Source organism: Cannabis sativa, chromosome X (genome assembly GCF_029168945.1).
Source record: "Cannabis sativa cultivar Pink pepper isolate KNU-18-1 chromosome X, ASM2916894v1, whole genome shotgun sequence".
NCBI classification, from domain to species: Eukaryota; Viridiplantae; Streptophyta; class Magnoliopsida; order Rosales; family Cannabaceae; genus Cannabis; species Cannabis sativa.
Window position 1 is genome coordinate 16,253,030 of NC_083610.1, and position 13,147 is coordinate 16,266,176.

Below are 13,147 nucleotides of genomic sequence, written 5' to 3' on the forward strand. Positions count from 1 at the left end.
TAAATTAGAAATTATACTTGTGGTATCCACATATTAAAATCATAACAATAATGTTCTTAAGTTATAAATTTTATTACAAAATAAGCAACATAAATTTAATTCATTTATACGATAACTTAATACCCATTTATATATATATGACCTTTATATAAATAAATTCCTAACAACATGTATTATCTTTATTAGAGTGAATAGTAACTTATACCCAAAAGTATACATAATATTAGGTAAGTTCGTCGTGAAAAAGAAAAAAAAAATAGGTACTAAATAAGGGTGCACATCAAGTGGATTTTAATGAGTTTTGGATTTTTGAGTTTGAGTTTCTCAGGTTTGGGTTTTGGAATCTTGTTTTGGGACCAAACTCGCCCATATGGAGATCGAGTGTTTCAGGTTTTGGGTCCGATTGGGACGAGTTTGGGTGGGTTGGGTTGGATTTCGGGTTAGGCTAGGCTTTTTTTTTAATATCACTTTTTTAAAAAAAAAAAAACTACAAAATAATACAATTATACAACATATTATTATTATATATACATATTCATAAGCTAACACATTAACAATTTAATACACAATTACAAATTCACAATAAAAAATGAAATATATAATATAATTATATAATATATATACATAAAAAATAAAAAATAAAAATGCTAATCGGGTTTCAGGTTTTGAGTTTTTAAAAAATATTAAATTTGAACCCGGCCCGGTACAGAATCGGGTTACACCCAACCCCAGTACAAAACTGTGTTACACCTGAACTCGATATACTAAAATTGAAACCCATTTTTTCAGGTTTTTTGGGTTTCGAGTCAGGTAGATTTTGGGTGAGTTTCAAGTTTCGAGTATAAATGTGCACTCCTAATACTACATCACTATAAATTATAAATATTAAGTATTTTTATTGCACAAATATTTCATTAATTTATTATTTTTTAATGAAGAATGCCTCAAAAGAGAGTATAAAAAAAATATAAGAAGATGAAACTAATTATTATAAAGAGTAGATTTTAAATTAATAAAAAAAGTATTATGTTAATGTAAGCAAAAAAAAGTACAATCTGTCCAAAAAGAAAAACATTTGGTTTGATACATCTACACAAAAGTATCATTTTACGTTATTACCTCTAAATATTATTTTCAAAAAATAATTTTATTTTAAAAATAAGAAAAACTATTAAAATATACATCTAACATACCTTGAAAAAGATGACAAGAGGTAAAAAAAAATTGTCCTATTTGAGAAATTGTACAAGTCCCCACTATAATAATACACTACTTTTTTTATCACTCCAATCAATTTGAAGATTCTCTTATATTAAAGATTCAAACTTATTGTTACATTTTTAATGTCTTGAACAGTTGCCTCTGTGACCATTAAATTTATAGAGCAGCCTACTACTTTGGTAGTCTTCTCTTCTCAATTAGTCAAACTTATTTACTATTCTCTTATGCAGTCAATGTCTAAAATTAATTCATGGCTCTTGTTTTTCTTTTGATAACTCAATGCCTCGCTCCTAACACCATTCAAGATTTCAACCACTTGTAAAATTATTGCTATGGAAAAAACCAACATACCCTTTTCTCCAATGACTATGGCTATCATATATCGGACCCCAAAAGTGGAAATTCACTTGGAAAATGAACCTTGGCATAAATGTATATAGAAAACAATTTAGGGGGACATTGAGGGTCAAAGGTGGTGTAAATGTCCTGATTTGCCAATGACATGTACAAACTATTGTCAGATGAATTTTGTGGTCAAATTACGAATATAAGACCATATGATATGATCCATAACTTATACATTGGAATTGAATAGAGAGAAATGATAAAAAACACTATTGGTGTTTACTACTATGTTAAACTAGTATTAGGTTAATTTAAGTTGATAGATATTTTGTTTTATCTATTAATCAAAAATATTTTCATATTATATTTAATTAAAGTATACTTATTTTTTAGTGGATTATCTAATGTACCTTCACTCTCCATTTAAGTTTTACATTAACCTAAGGGCTATAATAAGAATATCATTTATAAAAGAATATATCTTAAAGAATATCAAAATAGAGGTAAAAATTGAAATAAATAAAGTAAAATAATTATACAATGCAATTTTCTCATTAAATATAAATTTTTTTACAAAAATACTAGACTTTGGGTAAAAGTTTACAATTTTACTATCACACAGATTTTTTTTTACAAAAGTACTATCTTTTTATAAAACAACTATAAAACATCAAAACAAAACAATTAAAATAACAGTATAACAGCTAAAAAATAACCGTGGAATAATTGTAAAAATTTAGCACAATACACAATATAAAATTTATACAGTATTTTCAAACAAAATTTGCAATAAAAAAAAGTAAAAAAAGTTAAATTTTCGGTAGTAGTAGTAGTGTTGGACAGAAGATAAACCATTATTAATAGTGCCCCTTTATTTTATTTATTTTTTATTTTTTTTGAACATTTCTTGATTTTTTATTTTTAGAGAAGGACGACTCTTCTTGAGTTTGATTGGTAAATATGCATTGTTTGTATATATTTGATTAATCGGAAGAGCACTTACATGGTGGAACCAGAAATTTACGAAATATATCTAGTACACCTCTTTTAAAATGGTATTGGAAAGATTATTTAAATGAGTTTTTAAGTTTAATTGTTTTTCATGACTAGGTAAGTTGTGTTATTTAGAATTATTTATAAATTTTTAAAAAAATTAGAATGTGAAAAATAAGGTTCAAACAATTTTTGGACAAACTTTGCCATCTTGCATGATCTTTGCAGAAGTCCTCGTGAATTTCTCTGATAGTATCATTGGCTTCTGAGAGAGGTACAAATCGCAGTAAAAGTATAGAATATCTTTTTCTGTAATGTTTACCATCCACTAGTGTGTATCTTGGGATTGTGTATAAGAGTTTGCGTGCTTTAGTTTAGTTTTGTCTACTAGAAGCTCTCTATTTAGTAAGTATTTGACAATAGGGGTCATCTACGTGGGACTCGCATCTATTATTTCTACATCTTACTTTTCAATTTTGCATATACTTGGCTCGCTTAACACCTCTACTGGAACCAAATTTAAATTGTCTAAGTCAAACTGTAATGCCAATTTTGCTAAGGCATCAACATTAGAGTTTCGTTCTCTCGAAACTTGTTCAATTTTAAAGTAATCAAACTTTTCCAAGTTCTTCCAAACTTCTCTTGGCCATCTTTGTGCCTTTTGCCTAGTATTCACACAATACTTGATTTACGACCAACTATGAATCATTAAAACATTGGACTGACTTGGCTTTTAAGGTTTCTGCGATCCGTAATCCTGCCAACAAAGTTTCATATTCTATCTCATTTTGACACATCAAATTAGAATCTTAGTGCATAATGAAACTTGAAAATTTTCAAGTGACACCATTATTACCCCTGCCCCGAACCGTTCTCATTTGAAGCCCCATCCACGAATAGTTTCCATACATCGTGATCATTTCCTAGTCTTCTCCTAAGTTTATTCCTTCCACCAAGAAGTCGGCTAAAGCCTGACCCTTGATGGTGACCCTAGAATGGTAGGTAATTTCAAACTGTCCCAACTCAATCGACCATTTTATTAATTTCCTAATGCATCAGGTTTTGATAGCACTTGTCACAGTGGTTGGTCCGTGAGAACTTTTATTAGTTTTAAGTTTTTTTTTTTTAACTATTTTAAGTTATTACTATATACTTTTATATATATTTTATTAAAATAATATATTAAAAAATATTAAATTTAATAATAAATACTTAATTCTAATGTTTCTTTTGCATTTCTATTTTTTTTTTCTTTATCTTAATGTTCCAAGCATTTCTTTATTTTAAAGATAATATTATTTAAACAAAATTATTATAAATTATTAAATTCTTATACAAACAATTTATATTAAGAATATTAAGAATGATGTTCAACTCATATAAAAATGTATTACATATATTTATATATAAAAGATAAAAAATTAAGAAACTAAGTTGCAGTAAAGATAAAAAAATTAGTTCACAATTGGCAAAATTATATTTCTACTTTACTTATAGTACACTAGCTATTAAACTTTTAAGAGTTTTCTATATATTTTAGAGAAAGTACTTTAAGTCTTTAATAATAGTTTGTTTTTTATTTTTTAAAAAACATTTAATCCTTTACTCTTAAATTTTTCTTATGTGTTCTTAAAGAAAAAAATTATAACATTGCCTAAAAATTAAAAAATGAAATTTGACAGTAGCAACTGCAACTGCAAATGTATTTTTATTTTTTTTCAATTACATAATTAAAAAATACAGTTGTAACTGTAATTTTTCATGCTATTGATAATTTTGTAAAAAAGATTAACAGCCTAAAAAAAATTAGACGGTAAAAAACCTGGTACTTTGTCCATATAAAATAGTCATAGGAAACGTGGCTTTGTAGTGTAGCGAGTACACCATTTTTAAATGTATTGGCGAGTGGGATTGCCATTGCATTGCTATTAGGCATTAGTGGTGTCTAGTACTTTTGCGACATGTCGCGTTACGATTGGTTAGCGATACTCTATTATATTAAATTATAGAGAAATGCTAAAAGGCAACAGTGGTGTCTAACACCCTCTTATGTGTCAATATCGCTATTGGTACAATTAAGTATCGGGTCTCATATAATTTAATATAATAGTTTTTATAAAGTATCGCTAACTAATCGCAACGTGACATATCGAGAAGGTGCTAGGCACCACTGGTGCCTTATAACACTGCTCTATAATGAGACCCGATAGTTAGTTAAAACAATATCCATATTGACATACAAGAGGGTACTAGACACTTTGCTTTTAGCATTTATCCTCACTCTATATATATATATGCACTCATCATTTCTTGAAGGAACCATTCAAGAACAAGATGGTCCCCCGTACATGTTAAAAAAAAAATTAAATCATAATCATTTCTCTCTCTTTTTCTTTCTCTTTTTTTTTTTTTTGAAATAAAATCGTAACTCGTATAAGTAGTTATCGAAAGAACTCTATATAAGTCATCATCATCAGCGAATTCTCTTTTCTCACTGTACCGGGATTTTGTTTACAAATATTCATCTTCCACAACTCACATCACCTTTCCCAAACAAAACCCTAGATTTTCTCACCAACTCCTCTTTTTCCCGTTAAGATAAAAGAATCTTCGAATCCCACTTCCTTGTTAAACAATTCGATTTTTCTTCTGCTTCCAATTTTATTAATTCTTTTGATTCGAAGCCCCAATTTCACATTTCGTATTCTGTAAACCCTAGATCCCAATTTCTATTTTGGGAAGTCTTGTTTACGTGTGTCTCTTTCTTGTTTTCTTCCTTTCTTTCCTCGGACTGGGCATGGGTAAAGTGCTCCGTGAAACCGGTAAGCCCTCATCGTCGTCTTCTTCATCCGCCGCGGCTTCTCCTCCGGCGACTACTACCTCGACTTCCATCACCGAGACCGTGAATGGTACTCACCATTTCAAGATCAATGGGTATTCTCTTTCGAAGGGTCTTGGGATCGGGAAGTATATAGCTTCTGATACTTTCAATGTCGGTGGGTACTCGTGGGCAATTTACTTTTACCCCGATGGAAAGAGTGCCGAGGACAATGCAACGTATGTGTCGCTGTTTATCGCGCTCGCTAGCGAGGGAACTGATGTGAGGGCGTTGTTTGAATTGACACTTATGGATCAGAGTGGAAAGGATAGACACAAGGTGCATAGCCATTTCGGGAGGATGTTGGAGAGTGGGCCTTATACGCTCAAGTACCGCGGCAGCATGTGGTGAGTGCATAACTTTTCTGGGTGGTTTTTATTGCAAATTTGCAATTGCTTGAAAATTTTCTTTTTAAGGTTTTAATTGCGAACTTTTGGTTTTCTTCAACGCTTTGCTGGCTTGATTCTAAAATAATGATAGATTTCCTAGTCTGACTTTGATCTGAGTGTTCTTCTTTCTTGTTTGGTTATAATATTGATTATCATCTAGTTTATGATGTAAAGAGAAAGATGCAAAACAGAGAGAAGATTAGAAAACTGAAGAAAACAGCTTCGTATTCGTCAAAAACTGATCTCGTAGTACAAGTCATCAGCAATTTATAAGCTGTTGTCATCCCAATGTCAGAACATGAAGTTGAAACAAATGTTATAGCAAAGCTAAAAACTAATCTAGATTTAATCGCTAATTAATACATTAGTTTGCTAGATTCCCCATTGCACTTGCTATATTCCCTTTGGCTTCTAGCTTTTCCCTCTTCAGTGTTGCCAATACTTGGTTTATTGTTATGATGAATTGAGAATTCATTTTTTTTTTTGGTAAAGCCTAAGAGCTTGCAAGAACCCACATCTCAAAACCCAATCATGGGGCTAAAGAGTGGAATTGGGAATACAATTTTGATGGGTTTTTTTGGATGCTGCAGGGGTTATAAGCGTTTCTTTAAAAGAACTGCCTTAGAGACTTCAGACTATCTTAAAGATGATTGTCTATCTGTAAACTGTATTGTTGGTGTTGTGAAGTCACAAACGGAAGGACCTAAGATCTACTCCATAGCAGTACCACCACCCAACATTGGTCAACATTTTGGGCAATTACTGGAAAGTGGGAAGGGAACTGATGTTACTTTCGATGTAGATGGAGAAAAATTTTCAGCTCACAAGTTAGTACTAGCAGCTCGATCACCTGTATTCAGGGCCCAACTTTTTGGTCCTATGAAGGATCAGAACACCCAATGCATAAAAATTGAAGACATGGAGGCTCCAGTCTTTAAGGTTTGACTTTAGTTTTCTGTATTCATCATTAGAAGTTCTTAACAAATACTTCTCAGTTTTTTCATTATTTTTTATGGTTGATGGGAACTCATTGATTTGATCAAGCACTATTTATATTAGTCATAACTATGGATTTTGTATGCCCTGTCATAGACTTCGAGAGAATATTTTGATGAGATAGGTTGTTGTTGTTCATAATTTCAGTCTTTGGCGCTCGTGCTGTTCTTTTCATTTCTTTAAATGTTTATGTCAATCTTCTTTTCTTTATCTAAGAAAAGATTGAGTTGTTTTTGTTCCTGTTAGCTTAGTTATTTAGTTTTTTTTTTTTTTTTTCATTAACTATGTCCTTAATAAAATTATTGTGGTTGAAGCAAGTAGTTTTTCAAACTTTTACAATGCTATGCATATAACCATATATATTATGCTATGTATTATATATTTTTGGTATTTTGATCTTTTATTTTCATTTTTTACCTGAGTAAAGGGAAGAGATGGATTGGCAGTGCACTGTCCCCATGATTCTCTAGCCTTCATTTGTCGAGGTACTTGGTGTATTTTGACAATTAAGCACGAGGAATAACATGCCAATTTTACTCTATTTTCCCATGTACAGGCTTTACTTCATTTTATATACTGGGACTCGCTGCCTGACTTAGAGGAGCTTACTGGCTTGAACTCGAAATGGGCTTCTACTTTAATGGCTCAGCATCTACTTGCTGCAGCAGACCAGTATGATTTGGAAAGGCTCAGGTTACTAAGCGAGGCAAGTCTCTGTGAGCATGTTGCTATTAACACTGTGGCAACAACGTTAGCTTTGGCAGAGCAGCATCACTGCTTCCAGTTAAAATCCGTGTGCCTCAAATTTGTTTCAATGCCTGAAAATTTGGGAGGTGAGATCATTATTTGCACTAGAACTTTTAACGAGTTTGCGTTTGGTTAATTTCTGGTAGACAGCATTGCTTGGGTTTAATTTTGTGTAGGCATTTTCTCCTACATTGTTGCATGCTAATCATATTTTATTTTGATATATCATATACTTATTGTAATTTTTGCTTTAATCAGCTGTGATGCAAACCGATGGGTTCGACTACTTGAAGGAAAGCTGTCCTTCCGTCATAACCGACCTTTTGCAATACGTAGCCAGTGAGCATCACTCTACTGTATTCAGGCTTGGGAATGAGGCTATTCTTGATGGCAGCGATATAAATGGTAGGCGGGTGAAACAAAGGCTATAGAAATTGTATGCCTTTTGTTTTTGCTGGTTTTTTTTTTCACCCAATTTTTGTGTAGGCAAAAAGATGGAAAAGCAAAGAGAGCAAAAGAGAGAAAGAAAAAAGTTGCAAAAATTATTTTTAGGATTAGAAATAATGTACCTAGCTCTTTAGTTTTATCATTGTATTGAATGTTGGTTTGCAAATGTAATGTGGATGGTTTTAATTTCCTGTATTGTTTCGAATTACTACTCGTAGAAAAGAAAAAGAAAAATGTTCATAATTCTTGCATTTCATTTTCTAGAAACAGGTTCTTTAATGCAATTACATTATTATTTTGACTGACAAGTTAGAATTCAGAAGGGAAAACATGTACGTTACATTAGAAAAAAAATGTGTACAACAGGGCAATAGTGTGATTGGGACCTCTAAAATTAATTGTATTTGGCATGTTTATTTAAATTACATTAAACTCTTTCCAGTAGGCTGAAAGATGAATATCATATTTGATGACGAGATAGTGCTTGGAACGACATTAAATTATTATTATTATTTTTTTTTTTTTGAGAAATGAACAATTTTTTTTTGTTCTTAAAAGTTATTTTTTTAACAATGAACATTCATTGAATATAGAGTTTGAAACATCATAGAGAAAAATGGAACTAATCCATCATAATTAGTTTGATATCTATTCTGAGTGTATGAACTTTTAATTTATATGCGACATACATAAATAAAAGATATCCCAAGAAAATTGAACTACAAACTAGTAAAATCCTCTAATAAAGATCCTAAGTGCATGTTTGGCATCATAACTAAAAACTGTTTTTTTGTTTTTAAAAACAGAAAATTGTTTTTAAAAATAATTTAGCTTGTTTGGACTTGCTTTTTAAAAACAGTTTTCAGAAAATAAAGTTACAAAAAACAAGAATTTTGAAAACAACATTTTAAAAACCAATTCACTTTTGGTTCATATTATTTTTAAAAATCACTAACCAAACGTGACTTGTGTTTTAAAAACTTCAAAAATTATTTTTTGTTCTCATTTTTAAAAACAATTTTTTAAAACAAAAAACAATACCAAACATGCTCTAAATGATCAAAAACAAAAATAGAATCCCTTAAAAGAAAGCATAAGTTACGACTAAATAATCACATTCATGAGTACTAATAGGCAATCCAAGTTCAAGAGACCAATCCATTGCATCTATTAAGATAGAGCTCCATTGCATCCATTAAGATAGAGCTTAAATGATTACTGCAAAATTGAACAGTCGCCGCCATTTAGTTGTGACCAATTATCGTCGCGACCAGATTGGGCTCGTCGCGACCAGAAGGGGGTAGGGGCTAACCCTTATTTTTGGGTAAAGCTCACTGCAATGAACGTTAGTCTGGTCGCAATGTCTAGGCCTAAAAGACCTAAAATCCCAATTATTTGACCAAATTCGAAAATATACAATTATATTTCAACAATTCATGTAGCTAGTTTAAAGGCTCAAATCTGAGTATAACAATATATACATCACACTCAGAGCAACACCTAAACATACATGAATTCACAAGTTTTAACTCAAAAATCTAAGAATCAAAATATAGTTCATACTCTCGTATCATCACTTTAAGAAAAATCAACACAACCTCAAAATAAACAAATTCATGCTCAAAAACATAATCTTAATATCAGAAAGAAGCACAAATCAAACTCAAGTTTCAGGTCCAAAATAAATAATTACAATTCCTCAAACAACAATCCAAGCTTCTTACAAGAAACTCACCAATAATTACTAAACCTTATAACATGCAATTCAACTCATAGACAATCATGCAGTTCAATAGCAAACGTAATCAAAGCTTTAAATCAGAGAAACCTAAAAGAATAACTACCTCAAATCAATTCTTGCAAGCTCAAACACCAATTCACACCTAATTTCCTCTTCAATTTCTTCAAGATTCAATCAAAATTTACACAGTTGGTTGAGAGAGAGGGTCAGTTAGAGAGAAATCCAAGACCGAAAATTGGTTTTTTTATTTCAATTAACACTTACCTAAACTTGCATTTTTATTTTTCTAATAAAAGATGGTCAAAAAACCATTTTGCCTGTAGGGTCAATATTTCACTTATAACCCATTTATGGAAAATTCAATAATTCTACATGTATATTCACATATTCATATTATTCAAATTATGCCATAATCATAAAGTTCATGAATTTTGGATCCTGAATTTGGTTCGAGCCAAAATACCCGATTGTGATTATACCGTGCTAAATTGTAAAAAATCACTTGTAGTAAGACAATATGAACATACTATATAATAATATAATCCATTAGCACAATATATATTAAAATTATGATTTTTCCTTCTCGGGTCAAAATTACGAAAAAATGTCGCTAACTGATAAATAGAGTCTTGAATGCAATAATTCTCAAATAATTTCACATAATTAATTCTACAATAATATAATTACTCTACTATAATTAATCCATTTCAATTAGGGTTGCTAATCTATTTATTAATTCTAAAATATTACAATATGGGTAGGATTTTGGGCATCTTTTCTTATAATACGTTTGTCTGAAACCGACTGGGCACTAATGCTTTTTGGTTGAATTATGTGTTTTCCTTTTTTCTAGTCATTAGGACTGATTTATCTAGTGTCTTTTCTTCTAACCATCTAGCGTTGAGGGTCAGAAGCGATACTGCTCCTTTCGTTGCAAAAATGATTGATTTATTTGCTAGTAGCATTTGCGAGCTAACTTCGGTGAAATGGGTTGTGCATCTAGCACAAACCTTGCTTTATTAGCCCATGCTACAAGACAGTAGGCCACGAGGGTAAGACTCATTTTATGTATTTGATATCTATTGCCACTTTCGGTTTCTACCAATATGTTCTAACACTTTGTCTCTTTTACTTTTGGTGTACTAGATGGTCGTTCTTGCCGAAAGGGCGTGTGACTCTGCCCAATCTGCAGTGGTGGAGCTGCATAAGCTTAGGAATGAGAACAAGAACTTAAATTCCAAGATTAAAGAGGCGTTCATCTTGGCGGACCAATAGGCTAAGGAGAAGCTTAAGCATTGTGCCAACGAAGTCACTACCTCTTTCAAAGAACAAATTCTTGAGGTTGACACCATAGCCAATTATAAAGCAAATAAGGCCTTGAGTCGCGCTAAACTTTTGGATGCTCAAGTTCAAGCTAGGACCAATGATCTTAATGCAAAGCAAATTGAGGTCAATGCAAATGAGCTTAAGATAAAGGATCTGAAAGATGAATCTAATGAATGGAGGTGGAAGGAAAATTCATTGGAAATCAGCCTAGATGTAGAGAAGGTCTAGAGGAAGTCACTCCAAGATTTGGAGAAAGCTTGGGCCAGTAAAAGGTGAAAGCTTCCATTATTGTGGGGGCATTCAGCATATTGGCATTTTATTATCCCAATTTCATCAAGTAGTTAGAAAGGCTAGCCCTCAAGATCTAACATGAGAATGAAGAGAAAATGAGGGTTGCTCTCTAGGAGGCTGTTGAAGTTGTGGAAGAATATTGAAGGCGGTATATGGATCAAACTCTAATTCACACATTCCACTATTTGTGGAAGAAAGATCCCACTATTTTGAAGATTCTCGGGGAAGAAAAGGAATCTTATCAAGCCGAAATCAGATCTTTAGAAACTGCTGAATCTTCTGAACCTCCGGCTACTGAGGACTATAACAAATCCAAAGATGCTGCTATTGAGGTTAACCTTGCCCAACCTTTGTCAGATCAGGCATAATTCTAGAATTTTAAAATACCTCTCTCTTCCTTATATATATATATTTATTTACGGGTCATTGGTCCCCTTTTAGTATTTGTAGAGACATTCTAAATGCCTTAACTGCATGGCAATTTGTAATAGCTTTTAGATTCTTTTTCATTCCTTTACTTGAATAATTTTACATCACTTTGCCTCACGTAAGTGCTTGTTGTTTTCATAACTGCTTTCAGGCAACTTTGGATGTCTTGAGTTCTTGGTTCCAATGGCCTGAACTCCAAGGCTTAAGATTTAGTTAGGATCGTTCTAAATTTCACGTTATGTGTCCCTCGTGTTAGGAAGTGTGGAGAAGAGAATCCACCTTTTAAGCCTATTACTACTTAATTCCAAGGATTAATACTTAGGACTTTTGATTCTAGCTTTTTCTTCCAAACACTCACATCTTCCAAACTTAGGATCTTTTTGCGAAATGAAAACCTTAGTCTGCTGGCTCCGAGTGATTAAAAGGCTACACTTACTCCCGGTTCATTGGGTTCCAGTTCTAGAGGTTACATGCTTAAAGACTTTAGTTTGCACTTTTGCTCCCGAACCAACTTGACTTAGCAAGTTATTAATCTTAGGTACGGTGGGAGAGTGGCTTCCTTCTAGCTTTAAGAGTTTCTAGTTTCAGGCAAAACTTTATTCTTCCGTAACTAGTTTAATATTGATTCGCAATTACACCAAGGTTTGCTAATTTAAAATGTGGTAAGAAAAGTGTTGAATATGTTTCCAGATTCAAGCGAGCTTTCTATTCCCATATTTTTAATTAACAAAACAAAATGATACGTGATGAATTTATCTTTCTCAAAATGTGGTAAGAAAATAGCTAAAAATGTTTAAAATTTCAGGTAAAGTTTTCTAGTCCCACTTTAAAGACATAAAGGTATGAACAATTAGCTTGAATATGGCAAGAAAACAACTGAAAATGTCAAAGATTCAGACAAAGTTTTCTACTTCCACATTCCATAAGTTTTAACAATAAAAGTAATCAGTATAACTTAAACATAACAATGAAAGGACATTCTACACTTTCAGGGGTACATAGATGTATATCCTACCCTCAAGTGAGCTGAGAATTTGGACGTCTCCAAATTCCTAGTCACTTGTTTAAGATGCATCTTAAAAATGAAAGTATAATGCATTCTTTTGAATAATTCTTCAGATTTCATTTCATTATGCCTGGAGGCGTTACATAAAGAAGAAAAATTATAAAAATACAACCAATAGAAGAATATGCTTGACGCAAGTGATCCACATTCCAAGCTTGTGGAATCTTTGATCCATACAGTCTTTTCAATTGGTACGTACTATTACCCACTTTATGTTGGATCTTGTAAGGTCCCTCCCAGTTTGGTCTGAAGACCCCCACTCCTAGTTCCTGAGAAGC

The 13,147-nt window shown here is 32.0% G+C and overlaps 2 protein-coding genes across 2 annotated transcripts in view; one reads left to right on the top strand and one right to left on the bottom strand.

Moving 5' to 3' along the window:
* The window catches only part of LOC115703200 (uncharacterized), a 49,829-nt gene that overhangs the window by 25,166 nt on the left and 11,516 nt on the right, over positions 1-13,147 (bottom strand). The window lies entirely within an intron of this gene.
* Positions 4,820-8,259, top strand: LOC115703147 (BTB/POZ and MATH domain-containing protein 2). Its single transcript, XM_030630651.2, has 4 exons — positions 4,820-5,784; positions 6,417-6,765; positions 7,379-7,655; positions 7,828-8,259. Exons 1-4 carry the CDS (start codon positions 5,357-5,359, stop codon positions 7,998-8,000), a joined length of 1,227 nt encoding a protein of 408 aa, XP_030486511.1. The 5' UTR covers positions 4,820-5,356; the 3' UTR covers positions 8,001-8,259.

Coding starts and splice junctions, on each gene's coding strand:
- LOC115703147 (XM_030630651.2), top strand. CDS start 5,357: ATGGGTAAAGTGCTCCGTGAAACCGGTAAGCCCTCATCGTCGTCTTCT. Junction 5,785..6,416: donor AAGTACCGCGGCAGCATGTG/GTGAGTGCATAA, acceptor TGGATGCTGCAG/GGGTTATAAGCGTTTCTTTA. Junction 6,766..7,378: donor TGGAGGCTCCAGTCTTTAAG/GTTTGACTTTAG, acceptor TCCCATGTACAG/GCTTTACTTCATTTTATATA.